Raw genomic sequence first — 27,024 nt, 5'->3', positions numbered from 1 at the left:
ACCCTGTGAACCTACTTATCCTTAGATGCTACGATTGCACAGACAAATCACTTGTGTTACGTGCTAGAATTATACATTTACAGTCTGTTGTTCACGTTGTCCAAGTTGCTTAATTCATTTTGAATATCCAAACACAGTATCTACAAACTTCATTATTTTCTAGACTACGCATATCAACAGAAGATTGATAAACAAAGAGAACTGTTTCTCATAAAATTATAAAAATGTCAAGACAAAAATAGTATGTTAGGAGATGGAAAGTAGAATTATGGTTACCAGAGGCTGGGAAGGGTAGTAGGGTGGGTGTGGGGGGAGTGGGGATGCTTCATGGGTATGAATAAAATAGGCAGGATGAATAAGATCTAATATTTGATAGCAACAGGCTGCCTATGGTCAATAATTTATTGTCCATTTTTAAATAACTAAAATATAATTGGAATGTTTGTAACACAAAGAAAGGATAAATGAGGTGATGGATACCTCCTTTACCCTGTGATTATTATACACTATATGCCTATATTAAAATATCTCATGTGCCCATAAATATATAAAAACCAAATATATTATTTACATGATATAAATTTTAAAAATATGTGAATATTTGTGTATTCTGTTCAATTTCCTGAATTTTAAATATAGTGACATGTAAGTATACAATCCTAGTCATATTATAATCGTATTTAAAATTAACTACATTTTATTTTTTATATAAATTCAGTACTCATAACCTTCTGGGTGAATTTTTAGATTACAACCCTAATCAAGCAATACTGTCTTGAGATCACACGAATGTAAGAGGCATCTAGAAACTTGTTCTTAATTCCTCTGTCCAGTCGCCCTCCGACAAAGCATGGAGAAAATACTTTAGGTCTTTATTTTGTTTGGCCTGTCTTTCATTGTCAATTGTATAAGCCATGATATAAGAAGCTTTTAAATGAAAAACACTTACATTTTGATCAAAGCTGGGTTCGGAAAACAGATAAAAATGGGCATGTTTAAAGCTGCTTCAAGAACATTTAAAACTAGAAATTTTGTTCCTTTGGGTCACATTTTGGGTATTCTGCATTTTGTCTTTTGTGAACAGAAATCATTTTTAGCTTTCAGTGGACTTCTATTCTCACTTCTCCACACTCTTGCTCATCCTATTATTTGAGTGCTCTAATAGGAGTAAAATTAATATACTGGAAAAAAGAGATGAATTTGAATCATTCTTTTATTTTTGGGGAAAAAATCACAAGCCATTGTTAATTAATGTTCTTGGTTTTGTATTTGTAAAGAAACGTAACTTTATCGAGCTATAAAAATATTTTCTCAATATACAGAGGGTTATTGTTTCTATCTTGAGGAAAGAAAGGAATAAAGGGAAACAATAGACTTTATTATTTTAATAGAAGCAAGTTATACATAAGGTGATTGAGACTTAAACACGTTGCTGGTTTGGGGGAGGGATGGGCCAGCCGTGTTGCTGTTTTGTGAGTTCTAGTATGTACATAAACAGTCTTTTTGGAAGCACTTTTTGTTTCAGAATTTGCAGAAAAAGCACAGCATGTTGTAGAATATGCCTATGTCTGTCTCTTGTGTGAATGTAACACACCCATCGATCATATTTGCTATTATGAATCCCTTCTGCAGGAGCTTTACTATATACTTGCAGCATGCCTTAAGGCAGTCTGAGGTTTTCAATATTAGATACACATTTGTAAAGAATGTAGAACCTATGACAGCTGTAAAATGAATTTAAACTTTTGTCCCCAGTATAGGGTTCTTCAGCCAGTAGATTAACTGAAAGTTTTTGACTAACTAGAGCTCAATCCTCTTCACATGCATGATTCTGTAATATGTAACCCCCTTTGTAAGTGAGGAGTGAGTTAGCATTCTATCTGAACAGTCATTTAAGTCTTTTAAACATTTCATTGCCTTTCAACATTGCCTTTGTGTGTGCATAGCTAGTGGAACAATGTATCAGTCTGTTCTCAAGCTGATAATAAAGAACTGCCTGAGACTGGGTTATTTATAAAGGAAAGAGGTTGAATTGACTCACCATTCAGCATGGGTGGGGAGGCCTCAGGAAACTTACAATCATGGCAGAAGGGGAAACAAACACATCCCGCTTCACATGGCAGCAGCAAGGAGAAGTGCAGGGCAAAAGTGGGAAAAGCCCCTCATAAAACCATCAGATCTCACGAGAACTCACTCACTACCGTGAGAATAACAGCGTGGGGGTAACTACTCCATGATTACATTACCTCCTACCAAGTTCCTCTGTGACACATGGGGATTATGAGAAGTATAATTCAAGGTGAGATTTGGGTGGGGGCATAGCCAAATCATATCAATCCGAGTATAATGAATCCTTGTCAACTAGAAGACTGCAAATATAGGGAAACAGGTGTACAATTTTTAAATCAAAGACATTTTTTAATTCAGCTCTTCAATCTACTAGCTACATGCTCTGGAGCAAGTTAGCCATTCTGAGTTTCCTCACCTATAAAATGGGGCTAAATATACCCATTCCTCAGGATTAAACAAGGAATAAATTAACTAACCAATATATAAGTATATAAGTTTCAGATTTGTTTTCTGTTTTATGCCATAAGATCTGTTATTGGACTTGTATTTCTTTTAGCGTCAGAACTAAAAGTAAAGGAAGTTCATAAAATTTGTGGATATCATAAAACTGAGAAAGACAGCTAGTATGCCAAATGAGAGAATCAGAATTAAATATAGCTCAACAGATTGCAGTGATGGGAGAGTGCTAACTATTAAAGTTAATGGAGCAAATTAAGAAGTCTGGTACTTGAAGTTGGTTTAAAAAATTAGCTGTAAACGGATAGACTAAAGACACCAGGCTTATGGGAAGTATATGTGAGTGTGTCAGGGATTTAGGGGTGGGCTGACGTTAAATTTAAACACCTATCTGAACTTACTGAGGGACGTAGTTGCCAAGAGAACAAATGTAGTCTTAGCTGGCATTAGAATTATGCCTGGATCAAGTAATTTTCCTCTTTTTTCTTAGAACTGTTCAGTTCATGAATGATGTAATGCGTTTGTTCTGGACACTACAGTTTCAGAGGCACTTTTAAGAGGAAGAAAATAAGGGTAGTCAATGAGGCTGCATGAAAGGCTGAAAATCACATCACAGGAAAAGACAGTCAAGGATCTTGGCATGGTTAGCCCAGAAAATAGTAACATCAGAGCAGGCATGACATCCTTTCCTTAGTGTTTTAAGACTAAGGAAGAGTTCTGTATGGAAGAGTTATGCTTATTCTAGCTTGAGGCAGCAGAAAAGGACCCATGATAAGAAGTAAAATGGAGGCACATATCTTGTCTAATTCTTGGACTTCATTTGAGGCTGTAAGCCCAGGATTATAACCATGATAAGAACCTGGGCAATAACCTGCACAAAACTTCATTGGACAGAACAGAGTGCATATGCAGTAAGGAGAAAATGAGGGGCGAGGAAATTCAGGAAGGACGTGTTGGACAGTGATTCATAAAGGAACAGGCATAACTTCTCTAACCATTTCTGCGATATGGCTGCAAAAGAATCGTACCCAAGTGGAGATACTTATGAATGAACTGGGGTCAAAAGCTAACGGTGCACAGATGTAAGGCACAGTTCCCAATACAGGAGTCAGGGAGACTTATGTCATGGTTGGAGTTAGAGCCTTGTCCTGGGATAATCAAGTATGCTTTCCCAAAGACAAAATTTGATTATGCAAGGAAGGTGAGATGAGTATCCGGCAGGTAGGTGTGTTAGTGGTCATTGTCGCTGAGATGCAGCTGCTGTTGCCATTATTAGTAACTACGACTCTTCACCCACATGTCCTGTGTGTGCAGCGTTTTTGAGCCCTAGATATAAAATAATATGTACAGGCCAGGTGTGATGGCTCATGCCTGTAATCCCAGCAGTTTGGGAGGCCAAGGAGGGCAGATCACCTGAGGTTGGGAGTTTGAAACCAGTCTAACCAATGTGGAGAAACCCTGTCTCTACTAAAAATACAAAAAATTAGCCAGGCGTGGTGGTGCATGCCCATAATCCCAGCTACTTGGGAGGCTGAGGTAGGAGAGTCGCTTGAATTCAGGAGGCGGGGATTGCAGTGAGCCAAGATTGTGCCATTGCTCTCCAGCCTGGGCAACAAAAACAAAACTCTGTCTCAAAAAAAAAAAAAAAATATGTACAGATACACGAATTTAACAGAATGTGTGTGTGTATATATATATCGATCATAAGTAAGATGATATCAATAATCATAAATGAGTGGGGCCTGGATAATCTCCCGTCAGAGGTTGTCTATAAAGAGTTTTGACACTGGCGGAAGCAGTTGGCTGGAGCAGTGAGGTTTTCTTTAAGTCTGATTCTGAATGTTGGGAAAGACCTTTTACATTGTCATACATTTCTTTTGGGAGGAAGTGAACAAAAACAGTAACAGGATCAATTCATAAACTTCTCAAAATTATATGAATAGGCATCACGTCCCCTTTTTCTCTCTGATGTCAACATTTCTATTATAATATTACAGACTGCTGTTGCTGACATGGGTCCTCTTGGTGGGAGAATCTAGCAGTTTTCATGAAGGAATTGAATGGCAGGTTTATCTCCAATCAGAGGAATTAGAGATTGGGACGGAGATCATGGCCGCTACATATATAATGGCTATTTCTGTATTTGAAGAAGCTTTCTGAAAAGCAGATGATTTTGTGAGGACGGGAGCTTACATACGAGGAAAATGTTTGGGAGCTGACATAATGTGTGTGTTTTTCATACATGAATACATTTTAATTGAATCTATGTTTATTAAGCAACACGTATGTATACGGCACTGTGCCATATACTATTGGTCCGCAAATACTGGCCCAATTCCTGCTCCTAGGAAAAACGCTTTTTATGTCTTACCACAAGACAACTTTTACCACAGCCCTCAATATGTCGCCATTTGAAGCACAAGGAAACTGAAAAATAGTGATGTTAAGAAATAGGCCGGGCGCGGTGGCTCAAGCCTGTAAGCCCAGCATTTTGGGAGGCCGAGGCGGGTGGATCACGAGGTCGAGAGATCGAGACCATCCTGGTCAACATGGTGAAACCCCGTCTCTACTAAAAATACAAAAAACTAGCTGGGCATGGTGGTGCGTGCCTGTAATCCCAGCTACTCAGGAGGCTGAGGCAGGAGAATTGCCTGAACCCAGGAGGCGGAGGTTGCAGTGAGCAGAGATCGCACCATTGCACTCCAGCCTGGGTAACAAGAGCGAAACTCCTAAAAAAAAAAAAAAAAGAAAGAAATTGTCCCAATGTCATGCCATTTTAAAGTTGCCGAGGTGGGGTGCAAACGCAAGTCTGTTTCCTTGCGAGTATTCCACTCTTACCCTAGTCATAGGAGCGGTTGAGACCAGGGGGTAAGGAAGAGAGGGGAAGGCGATGACCGAGTGTAGGGGCTGTGATAATAGTTATCCTGAGGGTACGTCTTAGCCAAAAATACTGGTAAAGTCAGATGAAGTATGGGATGCCAGAATCACCTCAGGTTTTTTTTTCTTCTTGCTTATTTATCAGCTTAATTTCTAGGTTAAGTATAAAAACAACCGAACAGTATGTCAGAGTGTCTGGTACCACTCTCAATGTCGTCTCTCCCACTTGCCTAGCTTCCCTGGACTTCATCAGATACACTTAGCAATCTCATTCTTAATATTCATGTTTGTGCTTTCGGCCCAGGATCAGTTCTTGGAAGGTATTTAATGATTCAGTAAACTAAAATTCTCACTTTAGTTTTTTTATGTAATGGGGAATGTTCTGCAATATAGGTGCCAGAATACAATACTTTGAGAAAGAGAATTCTGAAGTCCAAAAATAATATTTTCTTCTCTTCCTCCCATGTATTCCTTGTTACTGTTATAAACAAAGCAAAACATCTGTGTTTAGAAAACTCCTTCAGAAATGGGCAAAACTTTTTTTTTGAGTATAGACTTTAAGAAGCTTAACAAAACACTTATAAATTAAGATTAGTAGCCATTTCATTCTTACTGTGTTCTTGGTTTACTTTCAAATATTTGGGGGCTTTTGAGATTAAGAAATCTTAATTAAACCTTCCTTACTGTGATACAATAACTAAAAAAATCATCAGTTAAATAGATGTTACCTACTTTTTCCTCATGAATCTAATCAGATTTATTTTATTTCACTTTCTTGGTGGCTTTCTGTATCACCTCCATTGTAGCCAGTAACTTATCATGTACCTTATATGAGAAGATATCCAAGTTCATCTTAAAAGATGTAAAGTATCTGACGTCTTTCTGTTCTTGCTTTTCACTAACTGTATCTCCTTTCTTTCCATTGCTTAGTCACTCTGCTGCAATTTCATTCACTTTTCTTTCTTGTGTATTTAGGATCACTACAGAAGGTTTTAACAGACTCAGAGGGGACTGCATAGTGCCCTCATTTTCATCAGGAAAGTGATCACTATGTGGTAGCAGGAGCCACGAAATGTTGCGATTTGCCATTGTCTTTGCTTCCTGCTCTCTTTGACTCTCTATGATAAATTGACTCTGCATTCCCTCTCTGTGTGTCTCCTTGTTTATCTCTCTCCTCTCTTACTTTCCAGATCTTAATAAAAAGGTTACAGGATTCCTTTTTTTTTTTTTTTTTTTTTTCCCCTGTATCACAGCCTGGCTTGGATTCCTCTTTACTGAGAGTTGCTATGAATGAAAGGTTCGTTTTACCATGCCTTCATTCAGTTCAGTAACATTGTGTAGAACCTGACACAGTTTTCTTGAATTGTAGATGTTCCACCAACAAGTCAGGGTGTGGACCACAAGCAGGTCCAGAGAGAACTGGGAAATGTTGTCCTGCACCTCCACAACCCCACCATCCTTTCTTCCTCTTCCATCGAAGTGCACTGGACAGTGAGTTATTGTTACAATATTTGATCTCAGTTTTAATAAGCAGGTGACGTTGGTGAGATCATTGCAATGCATATAAAATGTAACTATCTGTTGCCTATTTGTATGTCAATGATAACTTTATAGTGTAAGCCCTGTTGATTATAGTAGCTATTAGTTTGGTTTTAAACAGAGAAAAGTTGCATCTTAAGCGTAATTTTTCCTTTTGTGCTGCAGTAGTGAACTTGACCTGTCTCAGGAAGGAAACACGTAGTATTAACTATGATTTGTAACTTGTGATAGAACCGTTATTACACCAATTTTTTAGCTTAGAAATATTTCCAAGTAGTATGAAGAAGGCTTTTAAAATCAGAGAATAGTCAAACATTTTACCTTCTCATCCCCTTGACCCAGGAATGTCTTACCTGAAATATCAGAACTGCAGTGAGGCCTTACATTTCTGCACGAAGCATAGAAGTTAATGCCATAGGAATTCGTATCACCTACGTAAGCAGAATATGTATTAAAAAAAAAAAAAACTCTTATCACCTGACAAACAATAATGAACTCTTTTCGGTATTCTACTTATTGAATAAGTAGAATATTTAGCTGCAGATTCTTTCGGATTTTCTACGAGCACACTCATGTTGCCCACAAATAATGAGTTTTATTTTTTCCTTTCTAATTCCTACACATTTCTTGTGTAAGAATGTGAGATGAAGACAGACAGAATGTTTTGCATTTTATAATGTTTCATTTTTATTATTTTCTAATGAACCAAATGAATAATATGAATAATTACATTTTATTTATCTTTTTAATAGGTGGATCAACAGTCTCAGTATATTCAAGGATATAAAATTCTCTATCGGCCATCTGGAGCCAGCCACGGAGAATCAGAGTGGTTAGTTTTTGAAGTGAGGACCCCAACCAAAAATAGCGTGGTTATCCCTGATCTCAAAAAGGGAGTCAACTATGAAATTAAGGCTCGCCCTTTTTTTAATGAATTTCAAGGAGCAGATAGTGAAATCAAGTTTGCCAAAACCCTAGAAGAAGGCAAGTATGATGAAGTGTATGATTTCCATGCATTGTGGTATATTTGTTAGGATTTTATTAGCTTAATTAAAATTGTTATAATATTAATAGTGGCATTAATATATTAACTTTCTTGGTATTGAACATACATCTTGCTAAAAGTATTTGTTTATTTAGAAAACTAGAAAAGCAAAATGCTATACAGTTGTCTTGCTTCAATAGCGGCCTACATAGAAATGTGCAAATGTGAACATTATATTACTTAATGGCATATAGAGGGAATTTTATTATTTGGCACTGTCACATTTAAAAATGAAATTGTTTTCCGTTTGGTTTGTTTTCCATTCAGTATTTTCTATTTGTTTATTTTGATCCATAATTTGTAAGCAAGGTGAATAATGTGTTGATTTGCCCAGGACTTTCTGGGATTACCATTTTCTTCTTAAATCTCATCACGTGTAAAACACCTCAGTTCTAGACAAACCACTATAGCTGGCCACCCTATACCTAGAAAGTAAACAATATTTACATAAAGGTAAAAGATTACATGAAATAACACCAGGATTTTCCCGAACATGCCTTTGTCACTTTGGCTATATAAATAATTATCATGAATGATTAACATTCATTGTATACTTTGGAGCATTTCTGGAGAGAACATGAGACCAGAGTTACAGGGTAGAAGGAAAAGAAGTTGTCCTAGGATGTCTAGTGGAGATCAGGTATTTAACTTTGGTTATGGAAAAGTTACAATGGCAATGAGTTAGCATTGACTGAGGAACAATTTAATTTGGGACTATTCAGACTTGGATGAGATACATCTTTAAAACATATGCAACTGGGCACGGTGGCTCATGCCTGTAATCCCAGCACTTTGGGAAGTTGAGGCAGGCGGATCACCTGAGGTCAGGAGTTCCAGACCAGCCTAGCCAAGGTGGTGAAACCCCGTCTCTACTAAAAATACAAAAATCAGCTGGGCGTGGTGGTGGGCACCTATAATCCCAGCTACTGGGGGCGCTGAGACAGGAGAATTGCTTGAACCCGGGAGGAGGAGGTTGCAGTAGCTGAGATCCCGCCACTGCGCTCTAGTCTGGACAAAGGAGCAAAACCCCATTTTTTAAAAACCCTGAACATATTAATATAATATTAATATATCTATTATTGGGTTTTGATAATACCTGCTTTCGATGTTCTCTAGCACATTCTAATAATCTACCTTTTAAAACAATAGCACCCAGTGCCCCACCTCAAGGTGTAACTGTATCAAAGAATGATGGAAATGGAACTGCAATTCTTGTTAGTTGGCAGCCACCTCCAGAAGACACTCAGAATGGAATGGTCCAAGAGTACAAGGTAATATATGTATATTAATATCCTGATGGACAGCCCCCGCCATCCACAAAGAAGAGGCGAGCTGGTATTTATTTATGGGTATTTGGCGCCATCTGCTGGTCTAAGTAGCAACATGCAAAATTATTTTTAAACAGTTTCTTGTTGATTCATTGATTGTGAGTTTCTGATTCAGTTGGTCTGTCAGGGGCCCTTGCACATATATTTTGGTGAATCTTTTGGCGATTCTGATGTGCATCCCTAGTTAAGATCCAAATAAGGCCATACATGTTCTTCGAGTAGCAAATTAATCTGTAAACAAGTATCCTGAGCCTGATTTTATTTTATTTTCAAAAGATTTTTTTAAAACAAATTGAGAAACCTCTTTATGGAATTTGTATATATTAACAGTGTAGTTTCTAAAGTATTTACAAGACTGCCATCAGTGCACTGTGGATGTTTTAAGATATTTCAAATAAGATTTTCTAGCATAATTCAGTCTTTAAAAGGTTAAAGTCTCTGTACTTTTAAATGCTTTCTTAAGAGTCTCTAGGTTGTTTCAATACAAGGGAGTGACAAGATACTGTGTGCTAGTCTAGAACAATAGAATGCTATAGAAGATTTTTAAGGATTTAAAATGAGGTGATGTCTCAGCTCTCAAGCTCAATTGTATAATGTAGATGTTTCCCCCTAAGAGTCAGAACTCATTTCTCTCCTGAAGAAATGCAAAAGGGTGGATTTCACTTAACTTCATGGTCAATTTAAAATAATAAAATGCCTTTCAGAACCTGATTGACCGGTACAAAATCAGTTTGTGGCTTCAGTTCAGCTGCATAATGTAAATGGAGAAAATAAAGTCACAAAAGAGGCTTTATTTCCAGATGGTCAGCTCCTGGAGTAGGATCCGACCATTTCTTGGTGTTATGTATTAAAATTATATTAAAACAATATTAACCTTCAAAGAAAAAAAAGAAGGGTATTGTGTAAATGATGGAAGACACTGGTATGCTTAAATTTCTTTTAAATCTCACTTCCTATTACAGTTTAGACAATTGTCTACTTAAAGTTAATGGTATATATTGCTTGAGGACATCATAAAGTATATGGCGTATGTTGGCCAGGCATGGTGGCTCACGCCTGTAGTCCCAGCACTTTGAGAGGCTAAGGCGGGCAGATCATCTGAGGTTAGGAATTCAAGGCCAGGCTGGCCAACATTGTGAAACCCCTTCTCTACTAAAAATACAAAAATCAGCTGGGCAGGTTGATCCCAGAGAACTGTTGAAGTAAAGTACTAGACTTGGAGTTTCCTACTCACTTTTGTTTTACAATATCTGGTCCTCTGTGTCATGCCTAGAATGCAAATGTTGAATGATTATTGTTCTTTATCTATATAGACACAGCTATCTGTGAGGTACTTATTTATCTGGCAAATAACGTCTTGATGTTAAAAAAAAAAAATCTTAATGAAGTGAGCTGGTAGAAACTAGTTCCGCCAAGCACAAATTTGTAGACTTACCTGATATAACCTTTTAAAAGTATATGAGAAAGTAATAAAGACATGTTGAAACTACTTTTAACATTAAATTTGCCTAGAAGATTGTTGATAGAACTAGATTCTATGGGAAAATGACTTCTGAGACTTCTTATGGTAGTGCATGACAGTTTTGCACTCTGTCTAGGTCTAAAACTGCAATCCTCTGTTGATCTTTGCATTAATTTAGGTAATTTACCAGCTTGATTTTTGTTACGTACTTCTTACAGGTTTGGTGTCTGGGCAATGAAACTCGATACCACATAAACAAAACCGTGGATGGTTCCACCTTTTCTGTGGTCATTCCCTTTCTTGTTCCTGGAATCCGATACAGTGTGGAAGTGGCAGCCAGCACTGGGGCTGGGCCTGGGGTGAAGAGTGAGCCTCAGTTCATCCAGTTAGGTGAGTGTCAGTACAGATCTAGTTTGAAAATCTATCACTCTACCATTGGTCCCGCTTTGCCTGTTTGCATTTGGTTGAGCCACCCACCATGGGTAGTTCAATAGAATATGGAATATGGCTTAGAGCTACAAAAAGGTGTTAACTGTACTTAAAATATAGTCGATAGATAGGGAAAGAGAGAGAGAGAGAGAGAGAGAGAGAGAGAGAGAATAGATGTAGATATATAGACATAGATATCTCAACTAAACTTGGACATATCCAAGCATACATTTTTTATATTTCAAGCAAGAGGCTTTCAGTATTCAATGTTACCCTAATCCTGTCCTATATAATTTTTTATCTATTCAACAAATACTGTTAACTGAGCACCATGGATAAGTCCGTGAACATGAAAGACATCCTGCACCTTCATGGAACTTCAGTTGTTTGGATTTAAAAATCAGACAAACAAGCAAACTTCTGTTTAAAACTTAAACTAGGTATTGGAAGTTTATAGCAATGAACAGTCTATATTCACATGTAGTATCTATTTAAAATTGCAATTGCTTATTATAACAAAAGAAAGATTGTGATGTCAAAGAGCACTGAAACAGGTTTATATGCTGATTGCATAGAAAGTTACATACAATTTGTGCCTCTAATGTGTTTAGATGAATTTTAAAAACCTGACATCGAAAGCATCATTGCCACAGTTCATCCTAGGCAATATGGCGTGAGCATAAAGTACACATTAGTAAGTGCATACTAGGAAAATCTAAAACAAACGGTAGCAAAGCAATTACAAGATGCCATTTTAACTGAAAAGCAAGAAGAAAGGTTCAAATATTAAGAAGCCGCATTTAAATGATGAATGATGTCAAGAAGTGTATAGCACCTTTATGTCTGTCTTCCAGATCAGAAGTTAAGCAGTAGTAGCATTTTATTAGTGGTAAAATATTAGTATATGATACTAACATTACAGTCCAGTTATTAAATCGTCAAAAAGGATTATATGTATGAAGCTTTATAATTCAGTCACATACTATTTATGCATGTTAGTAATATTGATGACATCCTGGAAATTATTTCAAAACAAAATTAAGAAATACTTGGTTTTCATAAACTTCGTTGCTATATATAAAGAACTTTCAACTTCTCATTTATTTTGAAGACCATTATTAGTGTTCCATTATTTAGACAATGCGAGTTGCAGTCATAGATACATTTGCAGAATTTCTGTCCTATAATACAATAAAGTCTACCAATGGGGTGGGGACTCTGTTCCACACAGACATTGAGGATCAGAGGTGGATGAGTTAGCCTCTTTATCACAGGGCTTCTGAAATGGACCCTGGACCTGCAGAAAGAGGAGGAAAGAAACACGAATCTATGGGAGGGTTTCATGGTGCAGGTCTAGACACAGTGCACATCACTCCTCGCCAGTGTGACTGCAGCAGGTGAATGGGGCTCACTACAAAACCAAGCCATTAGCTAGGAAACCTCCCCCCAACAGCTCTATTATGTGAGAGTCCCTGTAGGGAGAAACTTGCTGTCTCTATCACAGTCACAGGCTAAAATTTGACTTTTGCACTTGGGTTACCACTAAAGAACTTACCCATGTAACGAAAAACGTCCTGTTCTCCAAAAACTGTTAAAATAAAATAATGTTTTAAAAGATGACTATATAGAGAAATAAAACTTGTAAACAAAAATATCTCCTGGTTTGTTTCCAGCAACACAGGAAACTATAACAAAGTAAGTTGCTTCATGCATCTGTTGCACATTTATATAAGGTGGAGGAAAACAGTTTATATTGAGAAAATAGTTGATATTCTAATATTTTCAGTATTAATTAAAATTGAAGTGATAAGTTAACTGTGTAATGATTCAATATGTTGTTGTTGTTTATCTATTTTTATGACCAAAGATATTTTAGTTGTATTTTTTGAAAGATAAATTGGGAAAATGACTATGGGTCATTTTATTTATTTAAGATTTAAATCACGGGGGCTTAAGGACCAAATTGGTTTCATTGAAATTACAAATATGTTCCATTTTTCCATATCTTAATATAGGCTCAGCTGCAGTGAGACAAAGATTGAGGTAGAGAATGGCTGTTTTAATTCATTAGTCATACCACACTGGAGTCTGTCAGGTGCATCTGCTTGCTTGCATAGGACCTCTCTTGGCTGTTTCCATGTTATCTGAGGCTACCCAACTTAACCTTGCACAAATAGCCATGAAATCTATAAACCTAGCAGATACAAAGAATGTATTAGGAATAAGAAGAATAGGTCTGCCTGATGAACTTTAAGAGGATGAAGTGCTCTTAGGATAACTGGAGGTAATAAAAGAGTCTGGAACATGAAAAAAAAAAAAAAAAAAAAAAAAACCTTTCATTCAGCAAACAGAGAAAAGCAGCTAACTGCTTGTGAAAATAGGTTTTTCAGCCTTGACCCTCTGTGGGATGAGATCTGGAATTCTGTTCAAGAAAAAAGCGAACTGCAAAACCACACACTCTCGTACAACATGAGAAGGAATTTAGCCATTTTGCCTTGAAAGGGGTGCTGTTTTCCTAAAGGCTGTCCCTTAATCGTTGGACACTGCTTAGTTCTCCTTCCAGTTTTCTTATCAATTTGCAGTGTCATTTAATTAAAAAAAAATCCATTGAAAGAAGAATCCATAAAAAATGTTATTCATATGTAATGAGTTATATCAATTATTTTTCTGGAAAAAAATGTATTTTCGGACTGAAACATGTTTCTGTCTTAAAGCAGATTGTATTAGCAGAATTGCTGTATATCTGTCTAATTTGCTCTTAAGGTCTCTCTTTGCAGAGTGGCTATAATCTCTAGTCCTGCCCTGACAGGGCTTTGGAGAATTTGGTTGTGGGTGTTCACTTTGTGCCTTTCACAGGATGCTTCTTAATCTTGACAGACAGCATAATGCCTTAGTGTTCAACCCATGACCAGGTATCCCTTGCACAGCAAACTTATTTATACTGGAAGATGTCCCTGTGGCTCCTATCTGACCTGTGTCCAGCTTATTCCTGTCAATATGCACCCTTCTAGGAGAGCCTTGGCTGGGAAGAAAGTTAAAACCTCGCAGTGTGCTGCTTAAATGGGACTCAGGGGAGGCAGCGCAACAGAAGCACATGAAATCACTGAAGCAGTTTATTACTCACAGATCCGTGAGACAGAGGGTGTACCGACAAAGGCCGATGAGCAGGCCTCCAGGGCAATGTGCTTAACCAGCAGGTGGGGATCCAGAGCAGGAAGACCTAGGGTTGGAGGACTTCTTGTTGTTGAAGACATTACTTAAGCAGGTTTCCTTTGGGAAGTTCCAACTGGTGGGTTCTTAGTGCAAATGGCACAATTTCCATTGGGTCACACTTTCTGAGCATGATCACTGTGGCATGTCTACACAGTCCATGTGAGGTGTGGGGTCACTGGGGTGAGTCAAGTAAGTTGTATCTACATATCCTATAGGTAGGTGGTCACTATAAGGCAGCTGCATAAGGCAGATATCTGGACCGACCATGTTGAGGAACTGGAAGGAGGCAGGGAACTTGAAATTGTCAAGGATGAAAAAACCCAGATTCTGGTATGAGGTTAAACTTAGATTCAAAATCAATGCTGAGGCCACATAATATGATGAGAACTCACGACAAGAATATATATCAGAGGCAAATGATTTAATAGTTGTAAGAAAGCACCAATCCTAATGAAGTGGGCCAGCACCTTATTGTTTCACTAGATATGGTGGGAGAAGAACATCAAAATTGCAGACAGAGATGGGAATTCTGCGCAACGGGCATCCTCAGGGTTGATAACAGTCAATGCCAACAACTTGGATACTCCTTTGATGATACAGCCTCCAGTTTTCTACAAAACCTTTGCAGACCCCTTGTGTGACTTGGTGTTATGGTGGGCTTGAAAAAACTCAGTAGGATTAAAACATAAATGTAAATTAAGTAAATTTTATTGGGCATATATTCCATTAATTATTAATTATTGAATCAAGATGGCCAGCAGAAAATATGAGCCCTTTTGACTATTTATAACCCTTGATATTATAAATCTTTTATGTAGTTAACATTATTTTATTATATCTATTGTGCACCATGATTATTTTTAATGGAGAGATTATTCATGACTCTTTCAATGGTAACATTTATCTTAATTTTTCATTGGGTGTTATTGATCCTGAATTTTATAGGTCTTTCTGAACTTACGTTAGATAATGTGTTTCTAAGACAATTAAATGTCTTACAATGTAGTGTTAGCATTGGGGGTACACACACATGCTCACACATAGAGACTTTTCCATATCTAGCATAGAGAGAAAATAAAATTGTTTTTATTTTATTATTTAGAGCATACTATTTAAGGATGCCTGTAGAAGTCTGAACAAGTTTCTGTCTTGTCTGTACACACTTATTAAATATTCCTTGTTTGTACATGTATTATTTGTACTTGTATTAAAGTATTTCATTTTTTAGTGTTATGTTTTTGTAGTTTTCTCAGTTAGCTAGCACTGCCCTGTGTGACTTAATCTAAGCAGTAACCTGCAGAGCTTTTTGGATTGACAAGAGAAACAGCATGCCATTGCTTTTTTTTTTTAAAGCATGATCCTGTAAAATTATGTTGCACTTGCTTTGAGTTAAAATAAATAAATTGTGCAATTTTGCTGAAAACAGTATGAACTATTTTATTTGATGATGGTGAGGGGTTGTGGGACGAAAAACAGAAATCATCATCCAGAAATCAACAAAATAACGACAGCCACAAATGAGTTACAAAGGAGTGTGTGCATTATGGCATTGAGTCTTAAACCCACATTAATCGGAAGACGGCTTTTCAGATTCCCATGGAAACCCTGTGTCACCTGAGGACCAAGTCAGCCTCGCCCAGCAGATCTCAGATGTGGTGAAGCAGCCCGCCTTCATAGCCGGAATCGGAGCAGCCTGTTGGGTGATCCTCATGCTCTTCAGCGTCTGGCTCTATCGACACCGCAAGAAGAGGAACGGACTTACTAGCACTTACGCGGGTATCAGAAAAGGTATTGGCTTCTCCCAGGATTTTCTTATTTAAACGTTTATAAAACTCTTGATTTTCTATTTGATTCCAAATTATTCATGGTTATGCATAGCCTCTAAAGGTTACCTTCATATATAGAGGGCCCAGTTCATTTAGAACAGATTTCACCAAGGTGTGTCTAACTTTGGCTGTGACACCATTTTCCTTCTGTCTTAGGGAATTATGTTATTGCTTTACATTCTTGAGGGAAATTTTTAATGTCCTTGTTGTAGGAATTACAAATGAAAGCTTTGAGCTGTCTCACCCGGTTTCAGGGGAGACTTTGTTACCCTTTGTGAAGCGCAAGAGAGAATACTGCCATTTGATTATTTATAAAACACTCCTTTCTTGGTGGATATGGAAGGCATGACGGAGTGATGTACTTTTGCTTACAGAGATAAGAGGGTTAGTCCATTTTTATTATTATAGTTAAAGTTACAAAATTGAATGTGTGTATGCTGCTACTTAGTGTTGGCGATTTTGTTACAAATGTGTTTACAATTTTAAAAAAGACAGCTTGCTTGGCCACTATTATTATTTAGAATTTTAAAGATGACCCAGATATGCCAAAGTTTTCGCAGCTACTTTTGCTGCTTATCCTTAAACTCTGAAGACTGCTGATATTTTTGTGTATTTTATTCGCAGAGGAGATTGTTAACAGTGTCAGACAGACAAACCTCCCTGTCCCCTAAATATGGTCCTCAACTCTGGGCCTCACATCTGGCCTGTAGGGGAGATGGCTATAAATCCCAGTTTTCAGGAACAGTCCAGTTCATGTCATTAGTCCAACAAGATCATTTCTAGTGCTCCTTCTTGCTGTCAGAATTGTACTGACTTAAATGGCAAATTATACAAATTATAGGACCCATCCTTCAGTCGAATGCAACAGCTTTTCTTTGCTGCAAAGCACATTTAAAGAGGATTTCCAGTAAGAGAGTCTTCTGCCCTACCATCACCAATTTTTTCCTCCCTAATTGTCTACATAAATGGACGTTTCCTACACATGTTGGCCAGATTGTTTCTCTGATCGATTGTATGGCAAAGTCAGAATTTTTCATTTTAGCTGGAATTTGAATGTCCCTATGCATAGATAGAACAGTGTGGGACAGCAGTCTAAGATATCTGTGTTCTCCGTCACAAGGAGACTTAGCAAGAAAGAGTCAACACGAATGCATCCCTAATACTATAAAAATAAGTCTCCTTGCCACCTGCCTGTGGCTCAGCAGCCATCTCTTCATGTACATACATTTGCTTTAGCATTATCATCCTTAAATATGTTTTTTTCAGATATGTGTCCTATCTAGGGATGAAGCGGTATGTCAATACTCCCGCCTGTGCGATGGAAAATGAGGGCTTGGAGGTTACTGAAAAGAGAGCTGGTGCTCATTATGTACACAAAATAGAAGACTCTCAGGCACATGTTACCATATAAAACCTTTGACTAAAAATGATTGTAGACAAGGGGTTTTGGGGTGTTTTTGTGCGGTGGAGACAGGAAGGGGTATGATGTTGGGGGTAGATGATGTTTGGAAATCTGATTTGAATGAGGAAAAGAATGACTAATTAACATACAGATATGGAGTCTCTTGAATTCTTCCTCAAAAGACTTCCATCATCAACTGTGTTTTGCAAATAGCCAGTCAGTGGAATCCTGTGTTTCTTATCACAATGAAGTGCCGTAGCTACGTGATTGTAATAATTTAATGCTCTACGTTGTCTTGAAATATAATAATGTAACATGCAGCTCTCCTTCCTACTGAAATGTTTCTTTTCCTTTACTAACGTACTTTGAGCATGCTGACAAATGCCTATGTGCTCTTTGTGCAAAACTTATTAAACTAATACCATTGCCCCTTCAGTTTAGCTTGCATTTAAGCAGAAATCATAGAACATAATTACAAATGTAATTTGATGAGCATTTGATTCTGCTTTCTTCACTTTGTTCTGTTGACCCTTTTTCATAATTTTTTTTCTATGCAATTTTTTTAAGTGCATTTTGAGATCTTAAATTTTCCATGCCAAAATCAGTGCTGGGTCATTTTAAGAAAAATAGAAAGTGAAATATTTTAAAGAATAAAACTTGTAAAAGAGACTATTAACCTATAAAACATCAAGGCAGAGTGTAACTGTGGGGGAATCATGAGCACATTTAACATTTCCCCTTTACATTTAGCAATCGGTGTGTCCGTGTGATATCTGCCAGTTCACTGGGCACCTCCTGTCCACACGCATTCACATATTGCACCAGCATCACTTAGGTACACAGAGAGTTTATTATATTATTGGAAGCTTTGGAAATTAAGTTGTTATTTGGTGTGCTAGCAGTGAAAATTTCATTTAGATTGACCTCCTTTTCATCTCTTCTTCAATTCCTCAAAGTGGGGTTAGCAGTTAGCTAGAAGAAGTAATGACAAGGACCTTTCATATTTTCCTGGTGTCCTTGTGATTGCAAATTAATGTTCAGGCACTCCATTCTTGCTTGAATAGCTTTAGTTTCAAATGCACCTTTCATTTTTTATTTTTTTAATGAAGACTTGTTACTATGGCTCTGAATTTTTGAATGTAGCTAAATTACACTGACTCTCTGAAAAGACCTGACTGAAAGAAAACACAATAGGATTCTTAAGACGGGGATTGCTGTGCTGCAAACGAAGGCCAGGGTGTAAATTGGGGACACAGCATTGCTTTTGTTCTTTCTAGTATGCTCGGAGATAAAGTGGCTTGGGAAGAAGTAACAATTGTAGAGGATGCTATAGTGTTTCAGTTTGCAACCCCAAATGCTCCGATTCTCCTGTAAATTTCTTGGAGATGTTCAAAGGTGAAATAGAAAACATATTTCTGGAAGTGTTTTGATACATGATAAGTAATCAATTTTCTAGTTTGTTATACTAAAGATTATTTTAAAGAAACTTTAATCTTAGAGGGAATAACATATTTCATTGCTTTTTTTAACCAGAGCAGCGTTTACTTTACTTTAACATGAAGAGATTGGAAATAAGTCAATCTCCTCCCTCTGTGAAATGACATGGAAATTGCTCTGGCATTATCCAACCCCCCAGGAATGAGAGAAGATAGGAAAAGTGGGGGAGGAATGGCTGCTACTTTTAAGGTCTGCAGTTCAATTTCAGGCATTATTGATTAGATTAAGATTTATAACTGCAGAGAGTGTGAAGGTTTTCAGAGAGGTGTTATTGTTCTATTGTTTAGCTTCTACTGTGGTATTAAAAGAATGTCCAGCCTACTTCTAGGAAGCTTCTAAAAGTAAACTCAGATAAAGAAATTCTAATTTAAAACTCGACTTTTTTCTGTCCATTCTCAACTTTTTATGATGATAAAAATGTCATTTATATGATAAAATGTCAGGCATTTCCGCTTAGTAAACAGTTAAGTTTTACGGTTCTCTTTTATTCGGGTCATCTTTTCCTTTCCTTCTGTTTTGTTTGTTTCTTCTTCCCCTTTCCTCGCCTTTCCTTCTTTTCCTTCTTTCTCTCTCTTTCTTTCTCTCAATGTTGAATACGTAAGTGCATCTAGTAGTTCACTTTAATAAGCATTTACTTTTAGATTTCTAGATAAGGTTCCAGCAAGACTCTGATAATACGTGTTTAAGAATCCATCATCCTGTGCTTGGAGGTGATTAATAGTGGAGGATTCCTGTTTGTACTAAAACCATGAGCTAAGTCTGTGTTGCTAAATGCAGGGTTATTCACAGGCTAACCCAGCACAATTCCCCTCCTGAGCGTGCTAGAATGTCAGACATTTCAAAATGGTACCTGTAGAGACAAGCTCTTTTTTTTTAACCTCAGAGATGGTTTTATTCATATATCAGAGTGTCACAACTACGGGCTTAGTTATTTACATTTGTTTTATGTTCAGCTGTCTGCTTGATTTATACTAATGTGATATGTTCCCTTTCTCTCTTCAGCTTAATAACTGGTTTATATTTTGTTTTCATTTTTCAGTCCCGTCTTTTACCTTCACACCAACAGGTATATATTTGCACTCTTACCCACCTCTTTTCCATTGTTAGTTTGGCATGTGTTCTACTATTGTGTTTCTGTTTTTATGTCATTTTCTGCAGTAAGTTGGGGAAAGAACTTAGTGTTATACTTCGTTTACTCACACCAGGCATGCATTTGAAGTAGAAATGGTTGGTGTTGCTTTTCATCCATTCAATGCAATTATTTATTCACAGTTCCACACTGGATCTTAGCCTTGTTTGCATGTGTTTCATTAAGTAGACACACTGTCTCTACCTTCAGCATGATTTAACATGCTAATGATCTTATTGACTATTTCAGACTTGGCAGTGCATTTTCAACTTAAGCTTTCGAGTTTTCCAACAAAAAATTTCTCTCCCTTGTAACTCTCTGTCCCTAGAATCAGTATTGTTAAAGGTAACCCAAATATCCAGCCCATGTGAAAGATAAAACTTTTCATTTTCCCTAAGTCAGAATCCTAATATTCTGTTCTATTCCATTTCTTTCAAAATGGGTCCTGTTCTGTCACATCACCTCTGGGAAAAGACGTACCTGTAGTTATGCCCTCTCAGTTTTAATCCAGTTATTGTAATCACTGGGAGCAGTTATCTCTCTATAGCAGACTTTCAGTTTGGAGTTCTTCTAAGTAGCAGAATTTGGCAGCTTTAAAAACACAATTCTTCATAGAAAATGTGTCCGTATTTACAGAAAAGCTAATCTTCTTAACCACTTAGCCTAACTGTGTGCAAATCTTTTTTGTTGTTCTTGTTATGGTTAAATTTTTACACCCCAAATTCATTAAGCTGAGAATGCTTTCAAGAGCATTATAATATGTTTTGATTACCTATACATGTCTGATGAAAATATAATGAGAAATAGTTTGCACAAGCCACAATGAAAGATAGGTCACATGAATTAATAGTCACAATTTGGCATACATCTTTGTGTGTGGAAAGGTTTATTTTAACATTGATTTACTGGTTCTCATACTTCTGGGAAAATAAGTTAGTAGTTTTTTTTTTCCTGAGTTTAAGTTTACACTTACATAAAATCATAAAATTATGTAATTTACGAATAAATTCAAAATGGAAATCCATGGGAATGCTAATGTGCAGATGTGTAATAGTTATATTTAATAAGTGTGTACTGATGTTTTGCTTTTTCTTGATTCGCAACCTTATTGGAATATGAAGAAAATAAGAGTTATATATAGAAAGATATATATTTAATTCTATACAATATTTAAAGCAACATTACTAGTTGAATAAGAAATCTGCTACATCGTGTGATTTTTTTTCAATGCTTCTAGGTAGCAAGGGAGAAGGAATTCTATTTTAGAAAGATGCTCATGAATGTAATAGCTTTTGATATATAAACATGTCTATTAATTGTTCTCTTTTTTTTGTAACGTTCTAGTAACTTATCAGAGAGGAGGCGAAGCTGTCAGCAGTGGAGGGAGGTAATTACCTTGCTTGTTTTGTAGATCCTTAAGGGAATTCCAAATATTTCTTCTTCATCTTCCTCAACGACACCACTTTCTCTGCTTAAAAAGTCTAACTTAAAGGTGAAATTTATTTAGTTCCTTGAGAAAGACTCCATTCAGCTGTGCTGTTGAACCATGCTGTTTACACACAAATGCAGTTGATTGGAGCAGTTGCATTGTAGTAACCACCAGAGGGAGCACTTTAACCGAGAAAGAGAGACTTGCTGATTTAGCAAATGATTCAAAGGAGTTAATCATTGTGGCATTTATGAAGATTAAGAAACATAGCTAGTTAACAAATACTACCAAAGAAAAAGTGTTCATTCGAGAAACCTGCTGAACACAGCAATTACTCATAATTTGTAGGTTATGTTTGTTTGTTCTTGTTATGAATTCAACATAGTTCGCATCTCCATTTGCAGGAAAATGTGTTGAAATAAAAGACGAAATCTAGGTAGCTTGTTAACAAAGAACGTTTTCCTTCCTCTAATTAAAATGAATCTCAATCTTATGTTTGTGATTTTAAAGTAATTATTATTCAGTGAACTTTAATATATTCACAGAGAAATCACAAATGAATTTGACACCCAGCTTAAAGGGGCTTAAATAAGGTATAAGTTAAGTGAGCCAAGCTTCAGGATTTTTCACAATTAGGTGTTTTTCCCTCTAAGACGGTAACATCTAGCTTACAGTGTAAAAAAAAAAAAAATCTTCAACCAAAACCATCTTATAATTCAAATTCAGTGAACTTGTTCCATAGTATTCAGGAATATATCATCAGATAAGAATATCACTTAATTTACTTACATAACAAGGAGTGATTTTAAAAATAAATGTTGACCACATTTAGCCGATGCTGTACAAATTTGGCAACAAATTTGTACTGGGTATTGCTAACTTCCTGTTTTCATACCTGTGAAACAAAGCCAGCCCATGAAAGACCCAAAACTTGGGAGGTTTTCATAAGGAATAAATCCACTTGATTCAGGAATTAAACCAGGGTGTGTTTGTGCATCCAGGGGAATTCCGTCTAAATCACAGCACAGACGTTCATGAAAAAGCCTCTGGCATAAGAACATTTTCTCGTGGGTGAATCTGGAATATGCTATTTTATAACCACTTCATTACATGTGTATATTCATGACTGTAGATTTCAACTTCTTCATTAATCAAGGCATGTGAAAGTGCTTCTTGAGCATCTTGGATATGTTCTTCCCAAGTATCACACACACGTGCACATGCAGAAAAATAAGCCGCTTCCGAATCCAAAAAAATTCATGACCTAGATAGAGCAAACTAGCCCATGGGAAACAATGGCAGGAAAATGCATAGGTCGCAAATGCTAGTTGCTACGGCAAGACTGAAAAATCACAAAGTTCCTGAGCTGTCTGTCTGGAGAGCTCACTGTTATCACAAAACAAACATAGCTTTTTAAATTTAAAAATAGAATCCCTGGCAGTGAAACTGCTTTATTTCAAATACTAAATAGAAATGATCATTTTCCTAAATGAAATGCTGAATGATGTTGGGATGTTACAGAGGCAACAGTTAAATAAAGATTTCAGAGTCAATGCTCAAAATGTCAGCTATATACAAAATTTTAGATTTATTTATTCATGCAGTATATTGAACACTTACTATGTGGCAGGTACTAGTTTACTTACTTGGGAAGCATCGGTAGGCAAAGTGGATAAAAATTCCTGCCCTTCTAGACCTTACATTATAGTGGGGGAAATGCAAGATGAATAATAAACTTTTTAAAAAATCAACTGTATAATATCAGCAGTTAATAAATGCTATGGAAAAAATAAAACAGGATGAGGACAACAGGGAATGCCTTAAGAAAGGGCCCCATTCCTAGTCACTTATGGATGTGAGTGTCAGTGTGTGTGTGTGTCTGTGTGTGTGTGTGTCTGTGTCTGTGTCTGTGTTTTGTGATCCAGTGAAATAGGAGAATACATAATGAACTCGTGTCTGTCTCTTAAGCACTGGTTTCTCTCATGTGTTTCGGACTCTCTGAGCCTTCACTGAACTCCCTACCTCACTTGGTTCATAACACCTCAGCCAAAACCTTTCAGTCACCCTCTTGGACCTCCTGTATCCATGACTGCACGTTGATGCTGTCTCTTACTCCTTTCCCTCTAATATTGTTTCACTTCAAGCCCTACTTCTCCTTTGCCTAATCTGTGACAAAAGCTCTGAGGAGTCCTACCTTTGTCTGTATTACCTTCATTAGCACTATTTCCTGCTAATTCCCTTTGCTCACTGGAGACAGAATGATCTTTTGAAATGCATATTAATCATATTTCTGAGCTCCAGAAAATCCCATTATCAATAGGACCTACCATGTTTAGAATTTCAGCTCCAAATTTGGTATAATATACAAAGTCCACAAACTCTAGGGCTCTGCAGACTTACTTCATACCTCAAAATGTGCCAGACCTTAAAGTCCACTGTGTCACCCCACCTGCCATTTACCAAGACTGCATTCTCTGTGTGTCCTTACTACACTGTGCATGTATTATGTAGATCTGGACTGTCTCCCTGCCCAGTGACCCATGTCAGTTTACTGAATTCCACCTCCTCTGTCCTCCATTAACTATCTAATGTGGAATTACCTCAGTGAAGCCCCTAACATAACAGATGCAATTATCTTTTGTTTATATCAGAGGTCAGCTAGTTATGGCTTTTGGGCCAAATCCAGCATTGCTCCTGTTTTTATAAATAAAGTTTTATAAGAATACAGCCAGGCTCATTTGATTACATATTTTCTATGGCTGTGTTTGAGCCACACTGGCAGTACTGACTAGTTCCCAAAGGAACTATATGGCTTGGAAAGCCTTAAAAAGTTACTATCTGGTCCTTTACAGAAAATGTTTGGCAACTCCTGGTAGATATGTTTGCCTCTGACAAGAGAATGTGAGTTCCTGGAGGTTGAAATTATATGGTTTATTTGTCAATAAATGGATTTTTAATAATTAATAAATGTAATTTATTGGATTACCTTAATAAATGTGATAAATCACATGAATGATTTATTTTTGAAAAGATGTCATTGATAAATAAGAAAAAAAATGAATGAGCCATTGAATAAATGAACGTCAGAAGGCCTGAGTTCGGTCCTTGGTGACAAAGAAATTTTAGAGGCTCTTTCCTGTAATAAAGGAGAAGGTTATCTAGAACTCTGTTGCAGTTCTGAACGTTGCAAATGTAGTTATTCCTGGAAAAGTGAGAATGAAGATTGTGGTAAGCAAAGAAACCTCGTCCCAACTTAAGAAGGACAAAGAATTTGTGAGAAAATCCAGGGAAATGATCATGGAAATATTAAGTAGCTGTTTCTATTCATTTGTCTTCCTTTCCTCAAACATCCCAGGCAACGCGTCCAAAAAAATGTACTTAACAATCCAAACCACAGCTTAAAGCAAGAAAGCAGTGAAAACCTGAAAAGGGTGGAGTGGGAAAGTCTGGCTAGCCTGGTAGAGAATGCCAGTACCACATTTCCTGTTGGTGGGAGGTGAGGAAATAGAGCTCAAGCCTTGCTTCTCTTTAAAATACTGGCAATTCTTAGAGCTATCTCTTAGCTTTAAGGCTCATTCAATCTGCTAGTGGGAAGGGGAGACAGCCTACAGCCTGATAAGCCTTCTTGGCCCCCTCCTTCACCCTTTCCCCAACTCCTGGACTCTGTAGTTTATTTTGTGATCGAGCAGTTCAAATAGGCTTTCTTGGGGTTAGTCACTGGAATATCAAGAGAAGAGCAGGAATTGAAAGTAATTGTCATATAATTACTAAAGTGCATTTGCCCTCTTTTTCTTCATGACACAAATCTATCCACTTAATATATAATAATATTACATAATAATATTTAAGAAACATGTTAATCCCTATAATCATCATGTGGATTTTTTTTTTCTGCTTCTTATCTTAAGCTCAATATATAAAGGTAGCCTGTGAAATTGTTTTTAAAAAACCTTAGAACCCTTATTAGAGTAGCTACATATGACCTGACTTCCTCAAAGTCCTCTCTGACACACACATGGCATTTTAAGGGTCATTATGGGCCAGTAATCCTGGCTCACCTTTTGCCTTAAATAATTAGCATCCCAAATTTAAGTCTAAACAGAAAACTAGGATGTAAATGGATGATTCAGCTTCCTGTTGGAAATCACTCATATATATGAAAAGGTCTCTCAGCCTATGATGGCATCAAAGCATTCACTATGAAAGTGTTTTTCAGAGGGAATCAGAGCAGCATTAAAATATTGTCTATTCCTTTGAAAGATGTAAGTGAGTCTGTGAAAAATTTCCTCTTGACCCATACTTCAGATATCCTGTAAAATCTCTGCTATGTCACATATGGAGTTTTATTTTTAATAACTTCTACAGTGATAACATTCATAGTTTCAGTTCAAAGAAAAATAAAATAGGAAAGCAAAGTTTATTAGATGCAGAATTTCTGTAACTAACATCTATTTCAAAGGCTCCAGATATTGGTGTCATAGCTTGCATGTTTAAAATTTCATTAAAAATGTTTAAAATTTCAACAATTTGGAAACGTTGCTCTTCAAATCATGTTTTTATCAACAATTTTAATAGTAAGTTGGCTCAGTTTTAACAGCTTAGACTTCAGATATTCTTTCCACTCTTCTTTTTATTAAGAATATTCCAGAGCTTTAGGATACTTCAGCACTCTCCAGTATATGTTTTTAAAATCTTAGATTAGAGTGTAAACTCTATAGGGCCAGCCTGCTAGGATTTGAATTTCAACTCTGCCATTCACTCACTTTATGGAACCATGCACAAGCTTCTTAACCTCTCAACGTTGCAAATGATGTGAGACTTCAGGTCTGAGGCATAACTCCTCCCATGTACAGTTGTGGCTATGTAAAGGCACATCCCAGGACCTCATATTATAGTTGCCTTGTGTGTAGAATAAAAGGGATAATATCATTCAGCATAGTTCATCAGATATTTTGTGAGAATAACAAGATGAGGAATTTATTGGAATTTAAAATAGAAAGGCCTTATTCCCTCATCTTTAAAATTTGGATAACGGTGCCTCCTTTGTAACATTGTTGTAATGACTTAATGAGTTCATACATGTTTAAAAAAGAAAAACCAGAACAATAGCTCACACATTATAAGCAGAGTAAATATTTATTTTATTATATAAGTATATGTACCCACCTATGTATTCAAAAATGAATTATAAATCTATAGTCTTTGTATAGAATGGATTGTTTCTCAACCATCATTTGCGTAGTAAATTTCCTCCCCTTTGTGCTAGAATAACAACTATGGAAGGTGAACTATGAGATTCTTTCTTCCCAGGTAAATAAGAAA

General features: G+C 36.8%; 1 protein-coding gene across 4 annotated transcripts in view; it reads left to right on the top strand.

Moving 5' to 3' along the window:
* Positions 1 to 27,024, top strand: part of ROBO1 (roundabout guidance receptor 1) — a 1,085,200-nt gene that overhangs the window by 1,013,720 nt on the left and 44,456 nt on the right. For 2 of the 4 annotated variants that reach the window (XM_074389506.1, XM_074389507.1), the window contains 7 exons: positions 6,773 to 6,894; positions 7,695 to 7,926; positions 9,137 to 9,258; positions 10,996 to 11,167; positions 16,010 to 16,207; positions 20,184 to 20,210; positions 21,618 to 21,660. In XM_074389506.1, the coding sequence (XP_074245607.1) occupies positions 6,773 to 6,894; positions 7,695 to 7,926; positions 9,137 to 9,258; positions 10,996 to 11,167; positions 16,010 to 16,207; positions 20,184 to 20,210; positions 21,618 to 21,660 (916 nt within the window). The remainder of the gene's footprint in view (positions 1 to 6,772; positions 6,895 to 7,694; positions 7,927 to 9,136; positions 9,259 to 10,995; positions 11,168 to 16,009; positions 16,208 to 20,183; positions 20,211 to 21,617; positions 21,661 to 27,024) is intronic. The other 2 variants (XM_003928309.4, XM_003928307.4) reach the window with 1 other exon arrangement.

Source organism: Saimiri boliviensis, chromosome 18, assembly GCF_048565385.1.
Source record: "Saimiri boliviensis isolate mSaiBol1 chromosome 18, mSaiBol1.pri, whole genome shotgun sequence".
NCBI lineage: Eukaryota > Metazoa > Chordata > Mammalia > Primates > Cebidae > Saimiri > Saimiri boliviensis.
The sequence above is the reverse complement of the archived record's forward strand: the minus strand, read 5'-3'. Positions and strand labels throughout refer to the sequence as shown.